This window comes from Halichondria panicea, chromosome 3 (assembly GCF_963675165.1).
Source record: "Halichondria panicea chromosome 3, odHalPani1.1, whole genome shotgun sequence".
Taxonomy (NCBI): Eukaryota; Metazoa; Porifera; class Demospongiae; order Suberitida; family Halichondriidae; genus Halichondria; species Halichondria panicea.
In genome coordinates this window covers 1,079,522-1,107,515 of record NC_087379.1, presented here as the reverse complement: position 1 = coordinate 1,107,515, position 27,994 = coordinate 1,079,522, and the positions used below count along the sequence as shown (strand labels likewise).

The 27,994-nt window shown below is 44.0% G+C and overlaps 6 protein-coding genes, 1 long non-coding RNA gene and 2 pseudogenes across 14 annotated transcripts in view; 5 read left to right on the top strand and 4 right to left on the bottom strand.

The window, feature by feature from the left end:
* LOC135333311 (mitogen-activated protein kinase kinase kinase 21-like) overlaps window positions 1-27,994 on the top strand; it is a 101,566-nt gene that overhangs the window by 43,076 nt on the left and 30,496 nt on the right. The window lies entirely within an intron of this gene.
* LOC135333336 (kelch-like protein 40) lies at window positions 1,075-27,160 on the top strand. 2 transcript variants are annotated; one of them, XM_064528306.1, is made up of 2 exons: window positions 1,075-1,461; window positions 26,548-27,160. In XM_064528306.1, the coding sequence occupies exons 1-2, from the start codon at window positions 1,131-1,133 to the stop codon at window positions 27,096-27,098; spliced, it is 882 nt and encodes a 293-aa protein (XP_064384376.1). In that variant the 5' UTR covers window positions 1,075-1,130; the 3' UTR covers window positions 27,099-27,160. The 2 variants fall into 2 exon arrangements, with proteins under 2 accessions (XP_064384376.1, XP_064384375.1); XM_064528305.1 differs by lacking the exon at window positions 1,075-1,461 and adding an exon at window positions 21,172-21,753.
* Window positions 3,276-9,204, bottom strand: LOC135333038 (CWF19-like protein 1; annotated as a pseudogene).
* LOC135333282 (serine/threonine-protein kinase Wnk-like) lies at window positions 9,250-12,450 on the top strand. Its single transcript, XM_064528211.1, has 3 exons — window positions 9,250-9,386; window positions 9,629-11,187; window positions 11,470-12,450. The coding sequence occupies exons 2-3, from the start codon at window positions 9,640-9,642 to the stop codon at window positions 12,385-12,387; spliced, it is 2,466 nt and encodes an 821-aa protein (XP_064384281.1). The 5' UTR covers window positions 9,250-9,386; window positions 9,629-9,639; the 3' UTR covers window positions 12,388-12,450.
* Window positions 13,624-17,540, bottom strand: LOC135333037 (CWF19-like protein 1; annotated as a pseudogene).
* LOC135333371 (CWF19-like protein 1 homolog) lies at window positions 17,068-18,427 on the bottom strand. The gene is made up of 5 exons (XM_064528352.1): window positions 18,420-18,427; window positions 18,271-18,355; window positions 18,126-18,204; window positions 17,961-18,068; window positions 17,068-17,897 (listed from the first exon to the last, which is right to left on the bottom strand). Exons 1-5 carry the CDS (start codon window positions 18,425-18,427, stop codon window positions 17,749-17,751), a joined length of 429 nt encoding a protein of 142 aa, XP_064384422.1. The 3' UTR covers window positions 17,068-17,748.
* Window positions 18,426-20,691, top strand: LOC135333321 (uncharacterized). The gene is made up of 2 exons (XM_064528286.1): window positions 18,426-18,602; window positions 18,781-20,691. Exon 2 carries the CDS (start codon window positions 18,792-18,794, stop codon window positions 20,322-20,324), a length of 1,533 nt encoding a protein of 510 aa, XP_064384356.1. The 5' UTR covers window positions 18,426-18,602; window positions 18,781-18,791; the 3' UTR covers window positions 20,325-20,691.
* Window positions 22,411-24,304, bottom strand: LOC135333397 (uncharacterized). Its single transcript, XR_010393865.1, has 3 exons — window positions 23,931-24,304; window positions 22,885-23,541; window positions 22,411-22,823 (listed from the first exon to the last, which is right to left on the bottom strand). It is a non-coding gene; the product is annotated as an uncharacterized LOC135333397 (long non-coding RNA).
* LOC135333352 (dnaJ homolog subfamily C member 25-like) overlaps window positions 27,237-27,994 on the top strand; it is a 32,825-nt gene continuing 32,067 nt past the window's right edge. Inside the window, exons 1-3 of the mRNA XM_064528330.1 lie at window positions 27,237-27,371; window positions 27,600-27,628; window positions 27,682-27,762. Coding sequence (XP_064384400.1) covers window positions 27,257-27,371; window positions 27,600-27,628; window positions 27,682-27,762 — 225 coding nt within the window. The 5' untranslated portion in view covers window positions 27,237-27,256. The remainder of the gene's footprint in view (window positions 27,372-27,599; window positions 27,629-27,681; window positions 27,763-27,994) is intronic.

Here is a 27,994-nt window from a genome sequence, read left to right as displayed (position 1 = left end):
GATATAGCCTCGATTCCAGGCCGCGAAGAGAAAGGCAGCCTGGTATACCTTGTATGCGCATGGCAGCCTGGTATACCTTGTATGCGCATGCGCGTACATTACCTCAAAAAAGGGGGTAATCCGTGTAATTGTGGATACTGTCAGTAAAATAAACCGTATACTATTTGTATTCTGAAGTTACAGTCCGTTACATAGAAGTATTGTGCAAAGATGACTGAGTTCTTACGCCCTTTATTGTATCAAGCCAAGTCAGTCTCTACTTAACGACACCCTACACTGTAAGGCTTACAGATGTTATGAAAGGCATGATGTGTTCCTGTGGGTCCCCTGATGAGGCTGTGGTAATATGGACCAGGCAAGTCTTCTGCTACTAAATCTTGCCTTTATGTTCGACAGGAAGTCATTGCTGAAGATAAAGAAGCTAATGATTACTCCTGAAAGCTTCTAATAAGCTTTAACTCGACACTCAGGAAGTTTAATATTCACTCAAGATCTACTACTGATGTAGTAAAGAGTCAACCACTCTTCCTAGCTGGCAAGCTCTAGCTGTCTGGGAGGCCTTCTTGAACTGTCTCTTTGATAAACAGAGCTAGAAGAAGTAACACTGCTGCAGCATAATTATTCTACTTTGATTAAAAGCTGCCATTGTGGTTACATTGTCGTAACTTTGTCCGTTTTGTACAATAAAATTTTGTATGGTGAAATTGTTGTCAATTATTTCGCGCATGCGCATACAAAGTATACCAGGCCGCCTTTCTCTTCGCGGCCTGGAATCAAGGCTACTCAGGATAGTGATGTTGAACATAATTATTGTGCCAGAAAAATTTTACAGTATTAATTTTCATATGAGCTCTACTAATATGAAAAGTACAAACATTTCCACCATATGAAAATAACCCTCTATACGATATTTGTGTCGAGCCCACAGGATGCTTATAATATATTATTTGTTGCTATAGTAACCTTGAACTAGTAGCCCTCTTGTCTGAGTGAACCTTACATTGATTCCCTGTTATTAGATAGCCAAATATGCCCCTAATCACATGCAACACAAGTTATTGACTCTCTGTATTCTCCAGTCCCTACAGGTTCAGTTGTCCTACAGTCAGTGCTCTGAGACTCCAGTGAAGATGTCTAGTGGGCAAGCGGTCACCATCAATGGCAAGGTCTACTATGGTAGAGGACACTGTGATGACGATGACGAGTACTGTGTCCACTGTTACGATCCGCCACAAGACGTTTGGTCAACTCTGCCCAGACTTCCTGTACGCTATTTTGGTCTAGGAGAGATCAAAGGTGAACTGGTAGCAGTTGGCGGTATAGATTCCTCCTACTCTAGATCCAACGTGGTACATGTGTTTAACAAAGGAAGGAACTGGAAACAGACGATCCCACCCATGCCCACAGCGAGGAAGTGGCCAGCAGTCGTTAGTCTCCCAACACATCTGATCGTAGCAGGAGGTGGGTTGGGCCCTCGTATCTACACTGATAATGTTGAGATCTACAACATCAGCACCTCCCAGTGGAGCGAGACAGACAGACTACCGTATGCTTGTTGTGGCCAAAGAGAAATTGTCTGCAACAACACAGTGTACCTAATGGGAGGATTTGACGGCAACAATCTAAACAAGGTGTTTGCTGCTCAAGTCAACAAGCTCATCTCAACAGACCGACAGGATGATGGGAGTGCCAACAAAGCCGACTCTGTCTGGAATACAATATCCAATACACCGTCTTACCGGCCCTCCCCTGTAACGATATCCGACACCCTCTTTGCTGTTAGTGGAGTGGATAGTGAAGTCACTCAAAGGATCTACGCCTACTCATCCTCGATGGACTCCTGGCTCTACGTTGGTGACCTACCATCTCCTATAGCACACGCTGCCACTGTGTCGCTGTCTCCAACAGAGTGCCTTACAATTGGAGGATGGAACAATGGAAGACAATCAACTGTGTATAAAATTAGAACTGCAATAACTATTTCTTGAGAATGTTTTGGCATAAATATTCCTCAAATGTTCATAATAATCGTTTTCTTGAAAACATGTTGCATATAATAATATTATACTTACATGGTACATGATAGAGGTTAAGTAGAGGTTTTGTGTGTGCAGCATGCATGTATAACCAGCCCCTCCCCTTAATCATAGACATTACAATGTCAGCATAAACGACCCTCTTCCAGCTCATGGACCCCATTGCATTCTAATACAACATTAATATTTTGGGACAGTCTTCAGTCTTCAGTGATATTGAAAATTGACCTTCGCTCGCTATAAGTGTATAATAGTGGCAGGTATTTTGGCTCAACTATAATTATTATTGCTCGTATAATACTATCATGCATATATAGGGACAACAAACACACAAAACGTCAATTATACAGAAGTGAAAGTGAAAATGAATCAGTGTCAGCGTGAAATCAAATGTCATTTCTAGAGCAGCTTTCGTCTCCTCGTCCTTTGTTGCCAGACACAACTTCCAGTTGATCCGATTGGGCAGATTCAGAACGAGAGAAGCAGCCAACACCTCCCTGCAGCTGATATTGCAACCAATAAAAGCATTCAACATGTCATCAAGCTGCGTGTGTGTGTGTGTGTGTGTGGGTGATGGGAGGAGTGTGTGTGTAGCAATACATTATGGTAAAGAGAAGTTTCGATCACTAAAAGGCTTAGAGAATGGTACGTAGAACATGGTACAGCTATGATGTGTGTGTGTTACCTCTGAGGGTGGTGTTTCCCTGGGCACAGTCTCAAGCCACACCCCCATACTCCACCCATAATCTATGAAGGCTTGTCTCAGAGCATCAGATGGAATCTTGGTCACTGGAATAACCTACAGTGACCACCATTACCATCACACACTAACCATACACAACTATCAGTCAACACATCTACCATACACACACTAACATGTACCGTATTTATACAATATTTCCACATAATAATAATGTAAGTTTGCGAATGCTAATGGCTTCACAAATACGATTTCAAAGACCTATAAAATTATTGTATGACATCACGATCTTTGCTAGATGGCCTCTTTGTAAAATCATAAAACCGTTGAAATAGAATTCAAGTTACGGCAGCTGAAAGAGTCCCTGAACCATAAAAAGAGAAATCACATTCCTCTGTTTGCCCTCAAAACCTTGTAGCCTAATCTCAACACACCAACCATACAGTATCAATCACATCACATGATAATACGGCCTTGACGGTACTGACCTGTAGTTGAAGATGCTGTGATTTGTAGTTTCTCTCGAAGATGACACACGACTAATCTTTGCTGTTGAAGTACTTCCTCAGAGCACTCTTAAACTTCCCAAGCTCCTCCAAAACCTCCTACAGTAATAGAACACAGGTCATACAGTGTACATGCATGATATATGGTATAGTGATCTCTGCTTACACAGTGGGCAGACCAACAGTGGCTGTACTAAAGAGGTGGTCTGCTAACACAGGTCCAAACACATGCTATGGAGACTTTGGGGCCCATTAACCTGGCTGTATTATAGAGGGTGGCCTGCTTACAGGCTGACCACTACAGACTGCTAAATAGTACACACAGAGCATGGAAACATACTCTCCACAATACAAACAATGACTATACACACACAGCAGTGGTACACACAGCACATGAACTCACTGGTGGTGCGTCAGTGGAGGCTGCATAGTGACCGATGGGTAGGACCAGCACATGCTCTGGTACCATCCCACCCTTGGATAAAGCCAGGTACGTCTATATAGGGTATACAATACAAACTGTTAGTGGTCTGCTATTTGTGAGCTACATTGTATTTTGTATGTGCAGTATTAGCAAGTACAACACATTCTATCTCACATGATCTCCGATGGAGACCACGAGATGTTTCTCCACCTCCTTGCCCCCCCAGACAGAACCAGCACGGCCCCCTGGGCTGGGGAGGGGGTCGTCTCTTTTCAGGGGGTCCTCCGTCCTGTTGTCTCTTCTGTTTGCGATGAGCAGAATCAAGAGCCCTCTGGTCAAAGAAGAAGTTAGGCCCAGCCTCCTCTTGAGACTCCCTCTGCACAGTGTGTGGGGTAGGTACACAATAAACTTTGACCTCTGCAAACATATGGATTTGAACTACAACACAAAATGAAAGCACCGCAGGTGCTGATGCCTCGGTGGATATGCCAAAGCTACATACATAAAGCGCTTTTATACACTCAGATCATAATTTATGATGAGCATTTTTGCATTAGCAAACTCAAGAGTGGGTAATGATCGACCATGACTGTTGTTAAAAACGATCGATGCCAAAAGTTCAAGTCTAAAATTAATGGCTGCATCAGCAGAGCCTTGCAGCTCTCTTCTCACTCTTGCAGCTACCAATAACTAGCCTTCTAGTGCAGAGCTAACTACTAAGTAGAGTAGCAACACTCGGTAAACAAGTTTGGCTACGTGCTCTTCTGAAAAGGCTACAATGGCATTCCAAGTAAGCAAAACTAGGTATAACTCGAGAACGAAGCATTATTTTGCAAATCCACGAATTAAAATCCAAGTAAACATGACTAGAATACGGTGGCCCTGAGTGCTACTCTTAGTTGGTAGTTGGCAGTTGGTAGTTGGTAGTTGGGAGTTGGGAGTTCGTGACCTTTAAACTTCGCAACAAACTAATGCCAGGAATTATTCTACAAAACCTGTTTCTACAAAACCTGTTTCTCTAAGCCTTGGGGCAAGCCCTACTTAATGTACATTGTATAGTGGACTGGACACACGTTAGTGCTGTCTGAGGCCAGCAAAGACTATACATCTTCTACGCCAGTTAGCAAATGTTGTATAATTATATAGATCTTTGCACTGCCTCTAATCTTTTAACCACAACTTTAAATGGCCTCAATAGAATCTAAGTTTTATAAAAGTGCCATGCAAAACCTGTTTCTATATTGTCCCCCCCCCCTCCCCACTGCATGGGATCTGGGAATATAGGTGCATGGGGATTAGACTTGATATTACCTCCCTACCTAGATGTGTACATATAATATGATATTGCCGTCTTAGGCCAGCTATAGATATCTATTGGTGCCACCAGTATCATAATTTAAAGCAGGCTAATTATTGTTGCAAAGTTTAAAAGTTACGAACTGCCAACTGCCAACTACGCATTTGAACTATCAAGTATGAACTATCAACTAGGAGTAGCACTCAGGGCCACCGTACTAGAAGCCTATAGAAACTCTTACTTGCACTTGATTCATCCTTGAGCAGCTGTAGCAGTCCACGCACGCACGCACGCACACATCCATCATCAAACTCTGCCAGGAAGTATGGGACACCAGTGTACGCATGTGTGGGACACCAGTGTACGCAATCTGTGTGTGTGTGTGGGTGGGTGGGTGGGAGGCCCTCAGAGAGGGTGTGTGTGTGTGTGTGGGTGGGTGGGAGGCCCTCAGGGACGGTGTGTGTGTAGCAAAACTAATAGATTCTGGTAAAGAGAAGTATTGATAACTAAAAGGCTTATAGCCACTATTCTATATGCTTATTAGCATCGATTACAGGCCGCATTAAAATATGGCCTGGTATTGCATGGGTGATAGTGTGCATGCCCTTCAAATTACTCAGAATATGGGTAATCGTACTACGAACGTAAATTATACCGTTTACTAAGAATAATGTTCCGTAATACTTTATCTCCATGACTGAGTTCTGTGAAGCTGTGGCTTATGTCATCTATTGCGTTGGTCTAGAAGGCTTGAACACTAATTTTAAGACAGAAGAGGCTCTCATTTACTATATCTAGGATGGTCCTATAGCCGGGTTGTCTTCGCAAGTAGAAGTCAAGAGGCACCATACACTTCCCATAGTCTGTACAGATCCAATGTAAGACATCCTGACCATACAACCGTCATAGAGGTAGATGAGAGCCTCTTCTGACTTTAGACTAGTGTGAAAGCCTTCTGAAACAACGCAATACTAAGCTGATGTACATAGATAGAAAATAGATGAGAGAAAGGATTCTGGAGAATAAACTAACGCATGCGCACTATCACCATGCAATAGGTACCAGGCCGTATTTTAATCGGCCTGGAATCGAGGTTATAAAAGGCTTAGAGAATGGTACGTAGAAAACATGGTACAGCTATGATGTGTGTGTGTTACCTCTGAGGGTGGTGTTTCCCTGGGCACAGTCTCAAGCCACACCCCCATACTCCACCCATAATCTATGAAGGCTTGTCTCAGAGCATCAGATGGAATCTTGGTCACTGGAATAACCTACAGTGACCACCATTACCATTACACACTAACCATACACAACTATCAGTCAACACATCTACCATACACACACTAACATGTACCGTATTTATACAATGTTTCGACATAATTATGTAAGTTTTCGAATGCTAATGGCTTCACAAATAAGATTGCAAAGACCTATATTGTATGACATCACGATCTTTGCTAGATGGCCTCTTTCTAAAATCATAAAACCGTTGAAATTGAATACACAGAATTCAAGTTATGGCAGCTGAAAGAGTCCCTGAACCATTGAATGATTAAAAAGAGAAATCACATTCCTCTGTTTGCCCTCAAAACCTTGTAGCCTAATCTCAACACACCAACCATACAGTATCAATCACATCACATGATAATACGGCCTTGACGGTACTGACCTGTAGTTGAAGACGCTGTAATTTGTAGTTTCTCTCGAAGATGACACACGACTGATCTTTGCTGTTGAAGTACTTCCTCAGAGCACTCTTAAACTTTCCAAGCTCCTCCAAAACCTCCTACAGTAATAGAGCACAGGTCATACAGTGTACATGCATGATATATGGTATAGTGATCTCTGCTTACACAGTGGGCAGACCAACAGTGGCTGTACTAAAGAGGTGGTCTGCTAACACAGGTCCAAACACATGCTATGGAGACTTGGGGCCCATTAACCTGGCTGTATTATAGAGGGTGACCTGCTTACAGGCTGACCACTACAGACCGCTAAATAGTACACACAGAGCATGGAAACATACTCTCCACAATACAAACAATGACTATACACACACAGCAGTGGTACACACAGCACATGAACTCACTGGTGGTGCGTCAGTGGAGGCTGCATAGTGACCGATGGGTAGGACCAGCACATGCTCTGGTACCATCCCACCCTTGGATAAAGCCAGGTACGTCTATATAGGGTATACAATACAAACTGTTAGTGGTCTGCTATTTGTGAGCTACATTGTATTTTGTATGTGCAGTATTAGCAAGTACAACACACTCTATCTCACATGATCTCCGATGGAGACCACGAGATGTTTCTCCACCTCCTTGCCCCCCAGACAGAACCAGCACGGCCCCCTGGGCTGGGGAGGGGGTCGTCTCTTTGCAGGGGGTCCTCTGTCCTGTTGTCTCTTCTGTTTGCGATGAGCGGAATCAAGAGCTCTCTGGTCAAAGAAGAAGTTAGGCCCAGCCTCCTCTTGAGACTCCCTCTGCACAGTGTGTGTGGGAGTAGGTACACAATAAACTTTGACCTCAGCAAACATGGTGGATTTGAACTACAACACAAACTAAAGATAGGACTCTCAGAGTGCTACATAACGCAAGTTTTTGTTTGGAAAATTGGACAATCTACAAATGTACATGTATATTGGCCCTTCAACGATAGCTAGACATTATAAAGTTTTCTTTACCAAAGATTTGACTAGTTCAGTTTAGGGACAGTTGGTGGCAGTGGGTGGTTGCTGAGTCAGCTCTTTCTCGTCCATGGAGCTCATGGGTGTGACAGAGAATGCATACAGGTACTGCAGGTATGAAGATGATGTCATCATTAATAACATGTAATACTAATGGGACTAGAATGATTTCAACTCACTCTTTTCTTCTTGTCTGGATTTCCCACTTGAGCCAAAGCTAAGAATCGTGTCACATGATGTGGCTTGCCTTGGAGGATTTTATGATTCCTGCATGAAATGAAGCACAATACAGTTAGCATCAAAAGTTGTGGTGGTATTACTGTGTAGGGATTTAAAGATGAGGACATGTAAGATGTACGTGTAATTACAGCACACATCTAAAATAATTATGATAGTCTCATATCTCTTATTCTATCGCTGGTCAAATCACATTGGAAAACTGAACATACCCTCTGAACGGACTTCAAGAAATTGGACAACAGAACTCTATTTAAGGAGCAAACTCAAGTACTCTAATAATACAGGGATGGACGTACTGTGCCTGTACGGTATTCTCTCATAGAAGGTTTGGTGTGGAGCTGCAAAATGGTAGCGTGGCTTGAGACACATGGCCAGTTTACTCATAGGCTTTGCCCCCACTGCACTCAGGTCCAGTTTGTCCTGCATGAGCATAAGGTATTATTAAGGTACTGGTCCATCCTACAATAACTGGGAGCTAGGTCTCACAGGAGCCACTGTGAACTTGTCCACTGCCCCGGGCCAATCAGAGGTGAGGAGAATGTCCACTCCACGGTAGCCCTCTCCACTGCACTGACCCTCCAGCCAGGACACATCAGAGTCAGTGAAATATAGTCGCTAGAGGGAGAAACAAAAACTAGTTCAACAACTTCTCCACGTGATTGGGAAGAGAACTGACCAATAGATTATCTCCCTTGTCTTGATGCTGATAGGTCCTCCCCTGGTAGCTCCCACTGAGATAGGCCACCCTCAGACCACTGGACGCACTGTACACTCCACGCTGACCTGTAATGGAGTGTGACTCATGTGTGTACTGATAGAGTGGTTAACAACATGCATACACTGTACCTAGACATGTGACATTGGGGCAAAGCTCTCCTCCATCACGTGACAAGTTTCCTTAGAACTGGCCATGCTCAGTCCAACACGGGCCAAGGATGAACGTCGGTAGAGGCACTGTACATGGGGGTGTAATAAATGTCAGAGGAAGGTATTTAATATCGTTTAATTACCTGTTTCCACCCCCTCCCGATACTTGCTCCACTCCTCCTGGCAGTCAGAGCTAAAGAAAGATCCAACACACAACAGCAGCTACATAAAGGGACAATAAATGCACTGGCACTGTAGTGAGTGTGTGCATCCATTGTATGTAGCTACCTCAAAGTCTTTGTTCTTGGAGAGGATGCTCTGGACTCTGCTAAACAGTTGCTTGAAGTGACCCTCCACATCTCCACACACCAGACTGAGTGAGGGGGAGAAGGAGATCTAGGTGAGTACACTTGCACTAGAGCTAGCTAGCTCCTTACATTTTCATCCTTGACTTGATGGTATTCTAAATAATGCACAAATCCTTGTACAAGCCACACCCCCTTTTGCTTTGCACAAGTAAACAAAAAAGCATCTTTCCTCGTTCTTGACCTTCTCGTTCTGTTGGCCACTACAGCTAGCTCTCTAGCTCCATAACTTCACCTCTATCAAGCTTTCTATACAGTACAGGTGAGATCAACTGAATAGCTTTTATATACATACCATAACTGAATGTGCTCCTGTAAGCCTGAGCCAGAGTACTGTACTATAGATATACTATCTAAAGGCTTTGTTTTTCTATAGATTCTAGATCTATTACCTTTTTAATATACTTGGCAATGTATCTTACTTTTTTTGTAACTTAATCTTAATTGGCTTCTATATCCAGCTGGATTACCTATTTAATATTGCATGCTTTTCTATTCCCACAGTAACGAAGACAATGGCTGTAAATCCACAAGCTTTCGAGCAGTTCACTCTGAGACAAGTTCGCATCACTGAGACTGAGTTTGGACATGGTTCCTACGCTGTTGTCATGGAGCTAGAGTATCGAGGACTGAAATGTGCCGGCAAGAAGCTTTACCGAGTTCTCTACGAGACTGGAATCGGGCATGCAGCACGAAGGTATCTGGAGGAGTGTCACCTGCTCAGTCAAACTAGGCACCCCAACATTGTCCAGTTTCTGGGAGTCTGTTTTGAGGAAGGCTCTCAGTTCCCCATCCTAGTCATGGAGTTCCTCCCCACCAACTTGACCAACTGTCTCGAGCGCTACGGTATTCTCCCCGATGAGATCAACTTCTCCATCCTCCATGACATCTCACTGGGCCTGGTCTACCTCCATGGCCAAACACCAGTCATTGTGCACAGAGACCTCTCAGCCAACAATGTCCTCTTGTCCACCAACATGACGGCCAAGATATCCGATCTAGGGGTTGCTCGAATATTGAACCTGACCCCTCTTCAAGTAAGTCGAATGACAGAGACCCCTGGCACCCCAGCGTACATGCCCCCCGAAGTGATGATTGCCGACCCCCACTACGACACCAGTGTGGATGTGTTCTCCTTTGGGATCATGATGATTCACACCTTCACATCAGAGTGGCCACTACCAAAGATTGGCCAGACACGAATCGATCCTGCTAATCCTGACAGACTGATACCAGTAACGGAAGCTGAACGACGTGAACATTTTCTTCGAAAGATTTCCCCAAACCACCCTCTGATGGACCTCATCATGCGCTGTCTCAGCAACAACCCTCAGCGAAGGCCTAGAGCAGCGGAGATAGTGGGTCGGATGGTGGGTGTGGTACTTGAACACCCTCCCTCCTTTGAGAACAGAGTGGAGATGCTCCAGCGAGTGAGTGCCCTAGTGACAGAGAAGAGGGAGCTTGAGGAGGAGGTTGTGAGGAAGGACTCGGCAATCCAGGAGAAATCAGGAGAGAACGAGGCACTGGCGGAGGAGAAAAGACGACAAGAGGAAGAAGGTGAAAACACTGTCGAGCGTATGAAGTTGGTGCACTCTGTGGAAATTAATCAGCTCAAAATCAAAAATGACAAAGTAGTAACTGAACATAGTGTGGAGATAGAGGATCTCAGAGTTGAATTGGAGCTCAAAGAATCATTGGCTGCCACAAAAGATGCACTGGTGAATTCTAAAGATACTACCATTGCTAGGTTAGAAACTCGATGTAAGCAACTCACTGAAGAGGTGGAGCAACAAATTGCCAATGTCAACTACACTCACAACGAGCTTGTATCTAAAGCTACGAAAATAGCTCAACTGGAAACAGATGTCACCAATCTCACTGCACAAGTGGAACAGGAGCTAGCAGACAAAAGCTCTATTATCACCCACAATAGCTTGACCATCGCTCACAAAGATTCAATGCTTGCCTCCAAGGACACTTCCCTTCAGAAGAAAGAAGATACCATTCAGAGTTTAAACAACCAACTCACCAAAGCCAGAGACTACCTGACCAGCAAACCACAGGTGAGCTCATCAACACTGTACCACTAAGTGCACACATTTAAAAATTATGATACCCTCATATCTCTTATTGTATCGCTACCCTAATAGAACCACTATGTCCAAAACTTACTGTTCCATTGAGCGCCAAGTCTTTTTTGTGATGCCTGATGTTAATGCTAGTGACGTTACATGCCTTTAATTACTAGCCGCTACAAATGTCTTGTGTATAATAAGGCTAAAATATTTATCACCTCAATTAATTATCACACAACACACAAGTTATTGACTCTCTGTATTCTCCAGTCCCTACAGGTTCAGTTGTCCTACAGTCAGTGCTCTGAGGCTCCAGTGAAGATGTCTTTGGGGCAAGCGGTAACCATCAATGGCAAGGTCTACTATGGTGGAGGAGGCTGTGGTGGTATTGATGACATGTACTGTGTCCACTGTTACGATCCGCCACAAGACGTCTGGTCAACTCTGCCCAGACTTCCTGTACGCTATTTTGGTCTAGGAGAGGTCAAAGGTGAACTGTTAGCAGTTGGCGGTATAGATTCACCCGACACTGCATCCAATGTGGTACATGTGTTTAACGAAGGACGGAACTGGAAACGGACGATCCCACCGATGCCCACAGCGAGGGATTCACCAGCAGTCGTTAGTCTCCCAACACATCTGGTCGTAGCAGGAGGTGATATGGACTATGGTGACTTCACTGATATTGTTGAGATCTACAACATCAGCACCTCCCAGTGGAGCGAGACAGACAGACTACCGTATGCTTGTCGTGACCAAAGAGGAATTGTCTACAACAACACAGTGTACCTAATGGGGGGAAGTGACGGCAAGAATCTAAACAAGGTGTGTGCTGCTCAAGTCGACAAGCTCATCTCAACAGACCGACAGAATGATGGGAGTGCCAACAAAGCCGACTCTATCTGGAATACAATATCCAATACACCGTCCTACTGTCCCTCCCCTGTAACGATATCCGACACCCTCTTTGCTGTTGGTGGAGTGGTTAGTGAACGTGAAGCCACTCAAAGGATCTACGCCTACTCATCCTCGATGGACTCCTGGCTCTACGTTGGTGATCTACCATCTCCTATAGCAGGAGCTGCCACTGTGTCACTGTTTCCAACACAGTGCCTTATGATTGGGGGATGGAACAAAAGAAGACAATCAACTGTATATAAAATTAGAACTGCAATAACTATTTCTTAATTGTTTTGGTATAATTATAAAATTATAAATAACCCAAATTTTCATGATAATTGTTTTCTAGAGTGAACATGTTATACTAGCTTGCATGGTACTAATTACTAGTAGAGGTTACAGTATAAGTAGAGGTATATAATGTGTGTATAGCATGTAACCAGCCCCTCCCCCTTATTGACTATTGCAATGTCAGCATAACTACCCTCCTCCAGCTCATGGACAGCATTCTAATAACAACATTGGGACAAGGAAAATAATTGCCCACTGATATTGATCTGCACTCCTATAACTATATAATATATATGGCCAACCATAATTATTATTGGACAACTAGCTAATACACAAAACGTCAATAATTATTATACAAAAGTAAAAGTGAAAATAAAGAAATTAATCATCGTTGTCAGTTGCATGTGAAATCAAAATAATATGGTTCAAAGTTCTTTCTCATTTCTAGAGCAGCTTTCGTCTCCTCGTTCTTTGTTGCCAGACACGACTTCCAGTTGATCCGATTGGGCAGATTCAGAACGAGAGGAGCAGCCAACACCTCCCTGCAGACGATATTGCAACCAATAAAAGCATTCAACATGTCATTAATTGGTTTTTAATTACCTTCCAAATTGGAGAGAGAAACGTCCGTACGTATTGTTCCAGGAACTAGAACAGTTTGTGTGTTCACTCGATAGGTATGATGACAGATTTGTGGAAGAGACATTTGCTGAGTATGCAATAGAAAGGTTAGAGGTGTGCATTGTCGGTGTGACGAGACTCACGGATATGTTCTTACCTACTCACTTGAGAGTGCTGTTTACCTCATGAGCTCACAGTAGTAGAAACATACTATAACCTATATTCAGTGGTCTGGTTTGTTTGTCTGTGTGAGTTGGTGAGAAAATGGTCTTGTGAACACATTTCCCCATCATCAAACTCTGCCAGGATTTATGGGACACCAGTGTACGCAATCTGTGTGTGTGTGTGTGTGTGTGTGTGTGTGTGTGTGTGTGTGTGTCTGTGTGGGACAACAGTGTACGCAATCTGTGTGTGTGTGTGTGTGGGGGGGGTGAGTGGGAGGCCCTCAGAGAGGGTGTGTGTGGTGTGTGTGTGTGTGTGTGGTACACCAGTGTACGCAATCTGTGTGTGTGTGTGTGTGTGGGGGGGGTGAGTGGGAGGCCCTCAGAGAGGGTGTGTGTGTGTGTGTGGGAGGCCCTCAGAGTGGGTGTGTGTGTGTGTGTGGGTGGGTGGGAGGCCCTCAGGGACGGTGTGTGTGTGTGTGTGAGTGGGTGGGAGGCCCTCAGGGACGGTATGTGTGTGGGTGGGTGGGAGGCCCTCAGGGACGGTGTGTGTGTAGCAAAACTAATAGATTCTGGTAAAGAGAAGTATTGATAACTAAAAGGCTTATAGCCACTATTCTATACGCTTATTAGCATCGATTCCAGGCCGCATTAAAATATGGCCTGGTATTGCATGGGTGATAGTGTGCATGCCCTTCAAATTACTCAGAATATGGGTAATCGTACTACGAACGTAAATTATACCATTTACTAAGAATAATAATGTTCCGTAATACTTTATCTCCATGACTGAGTTCTGTGAAGCTGTGGCTTATGTCATCTATTGCGTTGGTCTAGAAGGCTTGAACACTAGTTTTAAGACAGAAGAGGCTCTCATCTACTATATCTAGGATGGTCCTATAGCCGGGTTGTGTTCGCAAGTAGAAGTCAAGAGGCACCATACACTTCCCATAGACTATACAGATCCAAGGTAAGACATCCTGACCATACAACCGTCATAGAGGTAGATGAGAGCCTCTTCTGACTTTAGACTAGTGTGAAAGCCTTCTGAAACAACGCAATACTAAGCTGATGTACATAGATAGAAAATAGATGAGAGAAAGGATTCTGGAGAATAAACTAACGCATGCGCACTATCACCATGCAATAGGTACCAGGCCGTATTTTAATCGGCCTGGAATCGAGGCTATAAAAGGCTTAGAGAATGGTACGTAGAACATGGTACAGCTATGATGTGTGTGTGTTACCTCTGAGGGTGGTGTTTCCCTGGGCACAGTCTCAAGCCACACCCCCATACTCCACCCTTAATCTATGAAGGCTTGTCTCAGAGCATCAGATGGAATCTTGGTCACTGGAATAACCTACAGTGACCACCATTACCATCACACACTAACCATACACAAATATCAGTCAACACATCTACCATACACACACTAACATGTACCGTATTTATACAATGTTTCCACATAATTATGTAAGTTTGCGAATGCTAATGGCTTCACAAATAAGATTGCAAAAACCTATATTGTATGACATCACGATCTTTGCTAGATGGCCTCTTTCTAAAATAATGAAATTGAATACACAGAATTTAAGTTATGGCAGCTGAAAGAGTCCCTGAACCATTGAATGATTAAAAAGAGAAATCACTGTTTGCCCTCAAAACCTTGTAGCCTAATCTCAATACACCAACCATACAGTATCAATCACATCACATGATAATACGGCCTTGACGGTACTGACCTGTAGTTGAAGATGCTGTGATTTGTAGTTTCTCTCGAAGATGACACACGACTGATCTTTGCTGTTGAAGTACTTCCTCAGAGCACTCTTAAACTTTCCAAGCTCCTCCAAAACCTCCTACAGTAATAGAGCACAGGTCATACAGTGTACATGCATGATATATGGTATAGTGATCTCTGCTTACACAGTGGGCAGACCAACAGTGGCTGTACTAAAGAGATGGTCTGCTAACACAGGTCTAAACACATGCTATGGAGACTTTGGGGCCCATGAATCTGGCTGTATTATAGAGGGTGGCCTGCTTACAGGCTGACCACTACAGACTGCTAAATAGTACACACAGAGCATGGAAACATACTCTCCACAATACAAACAATGACTATACACACACAGCAGTGGTACACACAGCACATGAACTCACTGGTGGTGCGTCAGTGGAGGCTGCATAGTGACCGATGGGTAGGACCAGCACATGCTCTGGTACCATCCCACCCTTGGATAAAGCCAGGTACGTCTATATAGGGTATACAATACAAACTGTTAGTGGTCTGCTATTTGTGAGCTACATTGTATTTTGTATGTGCAGTATTAGCAAGTACAACACACTCTATCTCACATGATCTCCGATGGAGACCACGAGATGTTTCTCCACCTCCTTGCCCCCCAGACAGAACCAGCACGGCCCCCTGGGCTGGGGAGGGGGTCGTCTCTTTGCAGGGGGTCCTCCGTCCTGTTGTCTCTTCTGTTTGCGATGAGCGGAATCAAGAGCCCTCTGGTCAAAGAAGAAGTTAGGCCCAGCCTCCTCTTGAGACTCCCTCTGCACAGTGTGTGGGAGTATGTACACAATAAACTTTGACCTCTGCAAACATGGTAGATTTGAACTACAACACAAAATAATGGTGATATCTAGAGATAGGACTCTCAGAGTGCTACATAACGGAAGTTTTTGCTTGGAAAATTGGACAATGCAGTGGAGTAGGAACAGAGGGGGCCAGCGGCCCCCTCAACTTCAGAGCTTCCTGAGTTGGATAGGTGTTCTAAATAACCAATAATTATTGACAAGGAGAAAGTTGTAATCAGAATGAAAGAAGTTTTTGGACGTTTCTGAATGATAATACTCTTGAATCTGTAACATGTTTTATTTTGAACGAAATTCTGTGTACGGCATTATTATACAATTAGTGTGTGTGTGTGTGTGTGTGTGTGTGTGTGTGTGTGTGTGTGTGGGTGGGTTTTGAGAGTGCAAATAATTATTATATAGACTTGTTCAGAGCTAATAAGCTTGTAGCTAGGCCGCAGCTAATTATGATGTCACAATGAGAAGGTGTGGCTTCTTGTCTCAAATTACCGGCCTTCAACCTTTTAACTGTTACTACTACACTGCAATGTACATGTATATTGGCCCTTCAACGATGGCTATAGACATAAGTTTTCCTTACCAAAGATTTGACTAGTTCAGTGTAGGGACAGTTGGTGGCAGTGGGTGGTTGCTGAGTCAGCTCTTTCTCGTCCATGGAGCTCATGGGTGTGACAGAGAATGCATACAGATACTGCAGGTATGAAGATGATGACATCATTAATAACTAGAATGATTTCAACTCACTCTTTTCTTCTTGTCTGGATTTCCCACTTGAGCCAAAGCCAAGAATCGTGTCACATGATGTGGCTTGCCTTGGAGGATTTTGTGATTCCTGCATGAAATGAAGCACAATACAGTTAGCATCAAAAGTTGACTGTGTAGGGATTTAAAGATGAGGATGTACGTATAATTGCCGAGCGGGAAGCGAGGCGAATAATCGTACTACCTGATTCTGGCCCATGTGGATATATTTGTATATTTGTATATATGTCTGCAACGGATGTGGGTTGGGTTCCCCCGGGGGGCATGCATGCAGACAAAGAGGCGTGGCCATCGTTAGCGTTAGCATGCACAGTACAGCTCTCGTGGCCATCGTATAGCATGCAGGCCCGAAGAAAGAGACTACAGCTTCTAGAGCAAGAGATACTAGATATGAACACCCGATCTCGTAGTGCAAACCGCCGTGCAGGTCTCTCTGCAGAGCAGAGAGAAAGAAACAGACAACAGGACAGGGACCGAAGAGCCAGTATTATTATGTATACGTATGCCCTAGTTATATTTTAAAGGGTCAAAACTTTAGTTGTGTTGGTCAAATCATGCACATTCATTTTCTGATATTTAGAAAAACGCCTTTCAATACGTTAAATCGTAATTATGTAGTGCTAATAGTAGGATTGGATCGAAAACAGCAAAAATCCCCCCTCACTCATATCTGGATCTCACCCAAAACTCAGGGACAGAGTTATTTTGAATCCCAAAAAAGCCTTTCAAGTTAAGGCCTTTTTCCGAAAAAAAGAAATCATCGCTCGTTTCAAAAAAAAAAGTTTTTAGAATACCATCTAAACAGGCTTCTAGAACATCAGAACTCAATTTAAAGAGCAGACTCTAATACTTCAAAATACAGGGATGGTCGTACTGTACCTGTACGGTATTCTCTCATAGAAGGTTTGGTGTAGAGCTGCAAAATGGTAGCGTGGCTTGAGACACATGGCCAGTTTACTCAGAGGCTTTGCCCCCACTGCACTCAGGTCCAGTCCGTCCTGCATGAGCATAAGGTATTATTAAGGTACTGGTCCATCCTACAATAACTGGGAGCTAGGTCTCACAGGAGCCACTGTGAACTTGTCCACTGCCCCGGGCCAATCAGAGGTGAGGAGAATGTCCACTCCACGGTAGCCCTCTCCACTGCACTCACCCTCCAGCCAGGACACATCAGAGTCAGTGAAATATGGTCGCTAGAGGGAGAAACAAAAACTAGTTCAACAACTTCTCCAGGTGATTGAGAAGAGAACTGACCAATAGATTATCTCCCTTGTCTTGATGCTGATAGGTCCTCCCCTGGTAGCTCCCACTGAGATAGGCCACCCTCAGACCACTGGACGCACTGTACACTCCACGCTGACCTGTAATGGAGTGTGACTCATGTGTGTACTGATAGAGTGGTTAACAACATGCATACACTGTACCTAGACATGTGACATTGGGGCAAAGCTCTCCTCCATCACGTGACAAGTCTCCATAGAACTGGCCATGCTCAGTCCAACACGGGCCAAGGATGAACGTCGGTAGAGGCACTGTGCATGGGGGTGTAATAAATGTCAGAGGAAGGTGATTTAATATCGTTTAATTACCTGTTTCCACCCCCTCCCGATACTTGCTCCACTCCTCCTGGCAGTCTGAGCTAAAGAAAGATCCAACACACAACAGCAGCTACATAAAGGGACAATAAATGCACTGGCACTGCAGTGAGTGTGTGCATCCATTGTATGTAGCTACCTCAAAGTCTTTGTTCTTGGAGAGGATGCTCTGGACTCTGCTAAACAGTTGCTTAAAGTGACCCTCCACATCTCCACACACCAGACTGAGTGAGGGGGAGAAGGAGATCTAGGTGAGTACACTTGCACTAGACCTAGCTAGCTCCTTACATTTTCATCCTTGACTTGGTTGGTATTCTAAATAATGCACAAAACCTTGCAAGTAGCCACGCCCCCTTTTGCTTGCACAAAGAAGGGGGGGGTATCTCGTTCTTGACTTTTTCGTTGTGTTTGCCGCTACAGTTCTCTATCTCTCTGTAACTTAACCTCTACCAAGCTTTCTATACAGTACAGGTAAGATCAACTGAATAGCTGTCCTGTAAACCTGAGCCTCACTCTCTGTATGGCTTTGTTTTTCAAGTCTTGGCAATAATTATTAATATATCTAGACGTACATAGTGAAAGGATTCTTTTTTGTTATATATCCAGCTGGATTGCATTTTTAATATTGCGTGCTTTTCTATTCACACAGTAACGAAGACAATGGCTGTAAATCCACAAGCTTTCGAGCAGTTCACTCTGAGACAAGTTCGCATCACTGAGAATAAGCTTGGACGAGGTTCCTACGCTGTTGTCATGGAGCTAGAGTATCGAGGACTGAAATGTGCCGGCAAGAAGCTTTACCGAGTTCTCTACGATACTGGAATCGGGCATGCAGCACGAAGGTATCTGGAGGAGTGTCACCTGCTCAGTCAAACTAGACACCCCAACATTGTCCAGTTTCTGGGAGTCTGTTTTGAGGAAGGCTCTCAGTTCCCCATCCTAGTCATGGAGTTCCTCCCCACCAACTTGACCAGCTGTCTCGAGCGCTACGGTATTCTCCCCGATGAGATCAACTTCTCCATCCTCCATGACGTCTCACTGGGCCTGGTCTACCTCCATGGCCAAACACCAATCATTGTGCACAGAGACCTCTCAGCCAACAATGTCCTCTTGTCCACCAACATGACGGCCAAGATATCTGATCTGGGGGTTGCTCGAATATTGAACCTCACCCCCCTTCAAGCGAGTCGAATGACTGAGACCCCTGGCACCCCAGCGTACATGCCCCCCGAAGTGATGGTTGCCGACCCCCACTACGACACCAGTGTGGATGTGTTCTCCTTTGGGGTCATGATGATTCACACCTTCACAGCAGAGTGGCCACTACCAAAGATCGGCCCCAACAGAATCGATCCTGCTAATCCTGACAGACTGATACCAGTGACGGAAGCTGAACGACGTGAACATTTTCTTCGAAAGATTACCCCAGACCACCCTCTGATGGACCTCATCATGCGCTGTCTCAGCAACAACCCTCAGCGAAGGCCTAGAGCAGTGGAGATAATGGGTTGGATGGTGGGTGTGGTACTTGAACACCCTCCCTCCTTTGAGAACAGAGTGGAGATGCTCCAGCGAGTGAGTGCCCTACTGACAGAGAAGAGGGAGCTTGAGGAGGAGGTTGTGAGGAAGGACTCGGCAATCCAGGAGAAAGCAGGAGAGAACGAGGCACTGGCGGAGGAGAAAAGACGACAAGATGAAGAAAGTGAAAACACTGTCGATCGTATGCAGTTGGTGCACTCCGTGGAAACTGATCAGTTGAAATTGGAAAACGAAAATCTTAAAGGTCAACTCGAAGATAATGAGACAATTGTTAACATGAAAGATGCTAGAATTACTGAGGTAGAAACTCAATGTAAGCAACTCACTGAAGAGGTGGAGCAACAAATTGCCAACGTCAACTACACTCACAACGAGCTTGTATCTAAAGCTACAAAAATAGCTCAACTGGAAACAGATGTCACCAATCTCATTGCACAAGTGGAACAAGAGCAAGCAGAAAAAAACTCTATTATCACCCACAAAGATTTGACTATTGCTGTCAAAGATTCAACAATTGCTCACAAAGATTCAATGCTTGTCTCCAAGGACACTTCCCTTCAAAAGAAAGAGGCCACCATTCAGAGTTTAAACGATCAGCTCACCAAAACTAGAGACTACCTGACCAGCAAACCACAGGTGAGCGCACACATCTAAAATATGATACCCTCATATCTCTTATTGTATCGCTACCCCAATAGAAGTACCAAGTCTAAAGCTTATAATGAGTTGATGGCCATGCATGAACAACTGTGTTGTAATGCAGCGTGTAATCCAGGCTATGTATTCAATTGATTCTACCTTTAGTTAGTACGTCACTTACTTACTGTTCCCATTGTAGTGAGCCACAGGCATATCTCCTATTGCCACCCTAATAGAAGCTAGTGCCAAGTCTAAAGCTTACTGTTATTGTACTCCAAATCATTTTTTTGCGATGCCTCGATAATTAGAATGACAGTTGTTGTGTATTATAGTGTGGCTTGTAATCTATGTGTACAATCTCAGCCTCGAAGCTATCCGTACATGTATGTCTATGTGTGCAATTAACTCTATAGTGAATATAATTTGTTATATAACAGTATTCTAATCACCAATAATTATGACTACCGTATAGCGGGTATATTTCGAGGGTATAAATTTTCGCGGATGGACCATTACAAAGGATTTCACGGATTTTATTTTCGTGATCTGAGTTCCAGCCTTTTGGCGCATGCGCACATCAACATGCAGCTGTACCCTCCACACCGTTAGCCTCGAATCCAGGCCTAGCCTATAATGGTGAGGCACCTCTCATTGTTGATAGGTGTGGTCAATAATACTGAACACGCCTACTATTCAATAAAAGATATAAATTTTCGTGGGTATAAATTTTCGCGGTAGAGGCTCAATCCGCGAAAACCGCGAAAATTTATACCCTCGAAATATACCCGCTATACGGTGTGTACAATTAATTCTATAGTTAATTAGCCGTGTACCCAATTGTGATATATTCTGTTACAGTATACTATAATCACTCCAATATAAGAGTCAAATTAGAATAGTTTGTGTCCCACAGGATCGATACTGGTTTTGTTGCTATGGTAACCTTGTAACCTTATCGTCTGGCATTAACATGTGATTAGGGTTATTCCAAATTCCCTTATTTAATAGACAATCATTCATTACATGGAACACAAGTTATTGACTCTCTGTATTCTCCAGTCCCTACAGGTTCAGTTGTCCTACAGTCAGTGCTCTGAGGCTCCAATGAAGATGAATGTTGGGCGAGCGGTAACCATCAATGGCAAGGTCTACTATGGTGGAGGAATCTGTGATTACGATGATGACGAGTGCTGTGTCCGCTGTTACGATCCGCCACAAGACGTCTGGTCAACTCTGCCCAGACTTCCTGTATACTATTTTGGTCTAGGGCAGGTCAAAGGTGAACTGGTAGCAGTTGGCGGTATGGATTCATCTCGCTCTAGATCCAACGTGGTACATGTGTTTAACAAAGGAAGGAACTGGAAACTGACGATCCCACCCATGCCCACAGCGAGGGATTCACCAGCAGTCGTTAGTCTCCCAACACATCTGGTCGTAGCAGGAGGTGTGTTGGACTATGGTCCCTACACTGATAATGTTGAGATCTACAACATCAGCACCTCCCAGTGGAGCGAGACAGACAGACTACCGTATGCTTGTCACAACCAAAGAGGAATTGTCTACAACAACACAGTGTACCTAATGGGGGGATTTGACAACAATCATCTAAACAAGGTGTGTGCTGCTCAAGTCGACAAGCTCATCTCAGCAGACCGACAGGATGATGGGAGTGCCAACAAAGCCGACTCTATCTGGAATACAATATCCAACACACCGTCTTACTTTCCCTCCCCTGTAACGATATCCGACACCCTCTTTGCTGTTGGTGGAGTGGATAGTGAACGTGAAGCCACTCAAAGGATCTACGCCTACTCATCCTCGATGGACTCCTGGCTCTACGTTAGTGATCTACCATCTCCTATAGCACACACTGCCACTGTGTCACTGTCTCCAACAGAGTGCCTAGTGATTGGGGGATTTAACAATGGAAAACAATCTACTGTGTATAAAATTAGAACTGCAACAACTATTTCTTAATTGTTTTGGTATAATTATAAAATTATAAATAACCCAAATTTTCATGATAATTGTTTTCTAGAGTGAAACATGTTATACTAGCTTGCATGGTACTAATTACTAGTAGAGGTTACAGTATAAGTAGAGGTATATAATGTGTGTATAGCATGCAACCAGCCCCTCCCCCTTATTGACTATTGCAATGTCAGCATAACTACCCTCCTCCAGCTCATGGACAGCATTCTAATACAACATTGGGACAAGGAAAATAATTGCCCACTGATACTGATCTGCACTCCTATAACTATATAATATATATGGCCAACCATAATTATTATTGGACAACTAGCTAATACACAAAACGTCAATTATACAAAAGTAAAAGTGAAAATAAAGAAATTAATCATCGTTGTCAGTTATGTGAAATCAAAATAACATGGTTCAAAGTTCTTCCTCATTTCTAGAGCAGCTTTCGTCTCCTTGTCCTTTGTTGCCAGACACGACTTCCAGTTGATCCAATTGGGCAGATTCAGAACGAGAGGAGCAGCCAACACCTCCCTGCAGCCGATATTGCAACCAATAAAAGCATTCAACATGTCATTAATTGGTTTTTAGTTACCTTCCAAATTGGAGAGAGACGTCCGTACGTATTGTTCCAGGAACTAGAACAGTTTGTGTGTTCACTCGATAGGTATGATGACAGATTTGTGGAAGAGACATTTGCTGAGTATGCAATAGAAAGGTTAGAGGTGTGCATTGTCGGTGTGACGAGACTCACGAATATGTTCTTACCTACTCACTTGAGAGTGCTGTTTACCTCATGAGCTCACAGTAGTAGAAACATACTATAACCTATATTCAGTGATCTGGTTGTTTGTCTGCGTGAGTTGGTAAGAAAATGGTCTTGTGAACACATTTCCCCCATCATCAAACTCTGCCAGGAAGTATGGGACACCAGTGTACGCAATACTAAGCTGATGTACATAGATACAAAATAGATGAGAGAAAGAAAAAAGGGGATTCTGGTAAATAAACTAACGCATGCGCACTATCACCATGCAATCGGTACCAGGCCGTATTTTAATTGGCCTGGAATCGAGGCTATAAAAGGCTTAGAGAATGGTACGTAGAACATGGTACAACTATGATGTGTGTGTGTTACCTCTGAGGGTGGTGTTTCCCTGGGCACAGTCTCAAGCCACACCCCCATACTCCGCCCATAATCTATGAAGGCTTGTCTCAGAGCATCAGATGGAATCTTGGTCACTGGAATAACCTACAGTGACCACCATTACCATCACACACTAACCATACACAACTATCAGTCAACACATCTACCATACACACACTAACATGTACCGTATTTATACAATGTTTCCACATAATTATGTAAGTTTGCGAATGCTAATGGCTTCACAAATAAGATTGCAAAGACCTATAAAATTATTGTATGACATCACGATCTTTGCTAGATGGCCTCTTTGTAAATCATAAAACCGTTGAAACAGAATTCAAGTTATGGCAGCTGAAAGAGAGAGTCCCTGAACCATAAAAAGAGAAATCACATTCCTCTGTTTGCCCTCAAAACCTTGTAGCCTAATCTCAACACACCAACCATACAGTATCAATCACATCACATGATAATACGGCCTTGACGGTACTGACCTGTAGTTGAAGATGCTGTGATTTGTAGTTTCTCTCGAAGATGACACACGACTGATCTTTGCTGTTGAAATACTTCCTCAGAGCACTCTTAAACTTTCCAAGCTCCTCCAAAACCTCCTACAGTAATAGAGCACAGGTCATACAGTGTACATGCATGATATATGGTATAGTGATCTCTGCTTACACAGTGGGCAGACCAACAGTGGCTGTACTAAAGAGGTGGTCTGCTAACACAGGTCCAAACACATGCTATGGAGACTTTGGGGCCCATTAACCTGGCTGTATTATAGAGGGTGGCCTGCTTACAGGCTGACCACTACAGACTGCTAAATAGTACACACAGAGCATGGAAACATACTCTCCACAATACAAACAATGACTATACACACACAGCAGTGGTACACACAGCACATGAACTCACTTCACTGGTGGTGCGTCAGTGGAGGCTGCATAGTGACCGATGGGTAGGACCAGCACATGCTCTGGTACCATCCCACCCTTGGATAAAGCCAGGTACGTCTATATAGGGTATACAATACAAACTGTTAGTGGTCTGCTATTTGTGAGCTACATTGTATCTTGTATGTGCAGTATTAGCAAGTACAACACACTCTATCTCACATGATCTCCGATGAAGACCACGAGATGTTTCTTCACCTCCTTGCCCCCCAGATAGAACCAGCACGGCCCCCTGGGCTGGGGAGGAGGTCGTCTCTTTGCAGGGGGTCCTCCGTCCTGCTGTCTCTTCTGTTTGCTATGAGCTGAATCAAGAGCCCTCTGATCAAAGAAGAAGTTAGGCCCAGCCTCCTCTTGAGACTCCCTCTGCACAGTGTGTGGGGTAGGTACACAATAAACTTTAACCTCTGCAAACATGGTGGATTTAAACTACAACACAAATGGTGATATCTAGAGATAGGACTCTCAGAGTGCTACATAACGGAAGTCTTGTTTGGAAAATTGGTATATTGGCCCTTCAACGATAGCTAGACATTATAGGATAATAGTTTTCCTTACCAAAGATTTGACTAGTTCAGTGTAGGGACAGTTGGTGGTAGTGGGTGGTTGCTGAGTCAGCTCTTTCTCGTCCATGGAGCTCATGGGTGTGACAGAGAATGCATACAGGTACTGCAGGTATGAAGATGATGTCATCATTAATAACATGTAATACTAATGGGACTAGAATGATTTTAACTCACTCTTTTCTTCTTGTCTGGATTTCCCACTTGAGCCAAAGCCAAGAATCGTGTCACATGATGTGGCTTGCCTTGGAGGATTTTGTGATTCCTGCATGAAATGAAGCACAATACAGTTAGCATCAAAAGTTGTGGAGGTATTACTGTGTAGGGATTTAAAGATGAGGACATGTAACATGTACGTATAATTATAATGAAGTATTTTTGATGAAGTATTTTTGAACGGTCAAAACTTTAGCTCCGTTGGTCAATTACATTCATTTTCTGATTTTCTGAATGTTTAGAAAGATGCCTTTCAGATTATAATTATGTTAAATCGTAAGTGTATACTTATTTTCAGCCTGTTATTAGCAGACTCTAAATATACAGGGATGGACGTACTGTACCTGTACGGTATTCTCTCATAGAAGGTTTGGTGTAGAGCTGCAAAATGGTAGCGTGGCTTGAGACACATGGCCAGTTTACTCAGAGGCTTTGCCCCCACTGCACTCAGGTCCAGTCCGTCCTGCATGAGCATAAGGTATTATTAAGGTACTGGTCCATCCTACAATAACTGGGAGCTAGGTCTCACAGGAGCCACTGTGAACTTGTCCACTGCCCCGGGCCAATCAGAGGTGAGGAGAATGTCCACTCCACGGTAGCCCTCTCCACTGCACTGACCCTCCAGCCAGGACACATCAGAGTCAGTGAAATATGGTCGCTAGAGGGAGAAACAAAAACTAGTTCAACAACTTCTCCAGGTGATTGGGAAGAGAACTGACCAATAGATTATCTCCCTTGTCTTGATGCTGATAGGTCCTCCCCTGGTAGCTCCCACTGAGATAGGCCACCCTCAGACCACTGGACGCACTGTACACTCCACGCTGACCTGTAATGGAGTGTGACTCATGTGTGTACTGATAGAGTGGTTAACAACATGCATACACTGTACCTAGACATGTGACATTGGGGCAAAGCTCTCCTCCATCACGTGACAAGTCTCCATAGAACTGGCCATGCTCAGTCCAACACGGGCCAAGGATGAACGTCGGTAGAGGCACTGTGCATGGGGGTGTAATAAATGTCAGAGGAAGGTGATTTAATATCGTTTAATTACCTGTTTCCACCCCCTCCCGATACTTGCTCCACTCCTCCTGGCAGTCAGAGCTAAAGAAAGATCCAACACACAACAGCAGCTACAATAAATGCACTGGCACTGCAGTGAGTGTGACCCTCCACATCTCCACACACCAGACTGAGTGAGGGGGAGAAGGAGATCTAGGTGAGTACACTTGCACTAGACCTAGCTAGCTCCTTACATTTTCATCCTTGACTTGGTTGGTATTCTAAATAATGCACAAAACCTTGTAAGTAGCCACGCCCCCTTTTGCTTGTGACCTTCTCGTTCTGGGTTAGTCTCTCAACACATCTGATTGTAGCAGGAGGTGTGTTGGACGATGGCGACTTCACTGATAACGTTGAGATCTACAACATCAGCACCTCCCAGTGGAGCGAGACAGACAGACTACCGTATGCTTGTTATGACCAAAGAGGAATTGTCTACAACAACACAGTGTACCTAATGGGGGGAAGTGACGGCAATTTTCTAAACAAGGTGTGTGGTGCTCAAGTCGACAAGCTCATCTCAGCAGACCGACAGGATGATGGGAGTGCCAACAAAGCCGACTCTGTCTGGAATACAATATCCAACACACCGTCTTACTGTTCCTCCCCTGTAACGATATTCGACACCCTCTTTGCTGTTGGTGGAGAGGATAGTGAAGGTGAAGTCACTCAAAGGATCTACTCCTACTCGTCCTCGATGGACTCCTGGCTCTACGTTGGTGATCTACCATCTCCTATAGCAGACGCTGCCTCTGTGTCACTGTCTCCAACAGAGTGCCTTATGATTGGGGGATGGAACAAAGAAAGAGAAACACAATCTACCGTGCATAAAATTAGTATCAAAATTAAAAGTGCAACAACTATTTCTTGATTATTGTTGTGGATAATAATATTTTGTATGGCTAAAAGTTAATGTTGATTTTTGAGTGAAAATTAATAGTGCAACCAGCCCCTAGCTCCCCCTTATAGACTATTGCAATGTCAGCATAAACGACCCTCCGGCCTCCAAGCTCATGGACAGTTCTCCTGATGAAGACACTAACTGTTCTCCTGGTGTCCTGTGCTCTAGCTCTGTCAGCGTTGTTCTCCAGTGCTGCTGGTCTCCTGGAGGGACTCTACTGTGGCAGAGAGAGCTGCTATGACGGTCAGTCCCTACACTCACTATTGACAGAGTGTGTGGGGTTGGAGTTGTGGATTATTAGATCTGGCCATGCAGCTAGTTCAATGCATGTAAATCATTTTAGAGCTGACTAGAGATGCTGTGATTTGTAGAAACAGGTGTATCAGTATAATTATCTGTATGAGCCGTTTCTACCTATTATCCAGGCCAACACCTGACTAGCTGATAATTATTCTCGTTCCCTACATGCAGTTCTTCAAGTGGACAAAGATGTCACAGCTGTAAGTACATGTGGAGCTATTGACTGTGCTCACACACTGTTGCTTGGTTACAGGCTGAGATGAGGAGAGCCTATCGACACCTGACACTGGAGTACCATCCTGACAAGAACAAGGTCACAGAAGAGGGAGAGTTGGTTAAATAGTCTCAGTAGATATACAGCTAGTCCTAAACCATCACAAAATGCTTTGCAACTTTATCTAATGATAGTAAAGTGAATTGCACAGTGTAGACACATTGTATGTACCTCCTCCCCTCATGAAATGAATACTATACTCTCCATTTCTTTGTGTGCCCCTAATACCTCACTCCCCCCTCCAGGCTGAGGGCTCCGCTAGGGAGAGGTTCTAGCTCATCAGCACGACCTA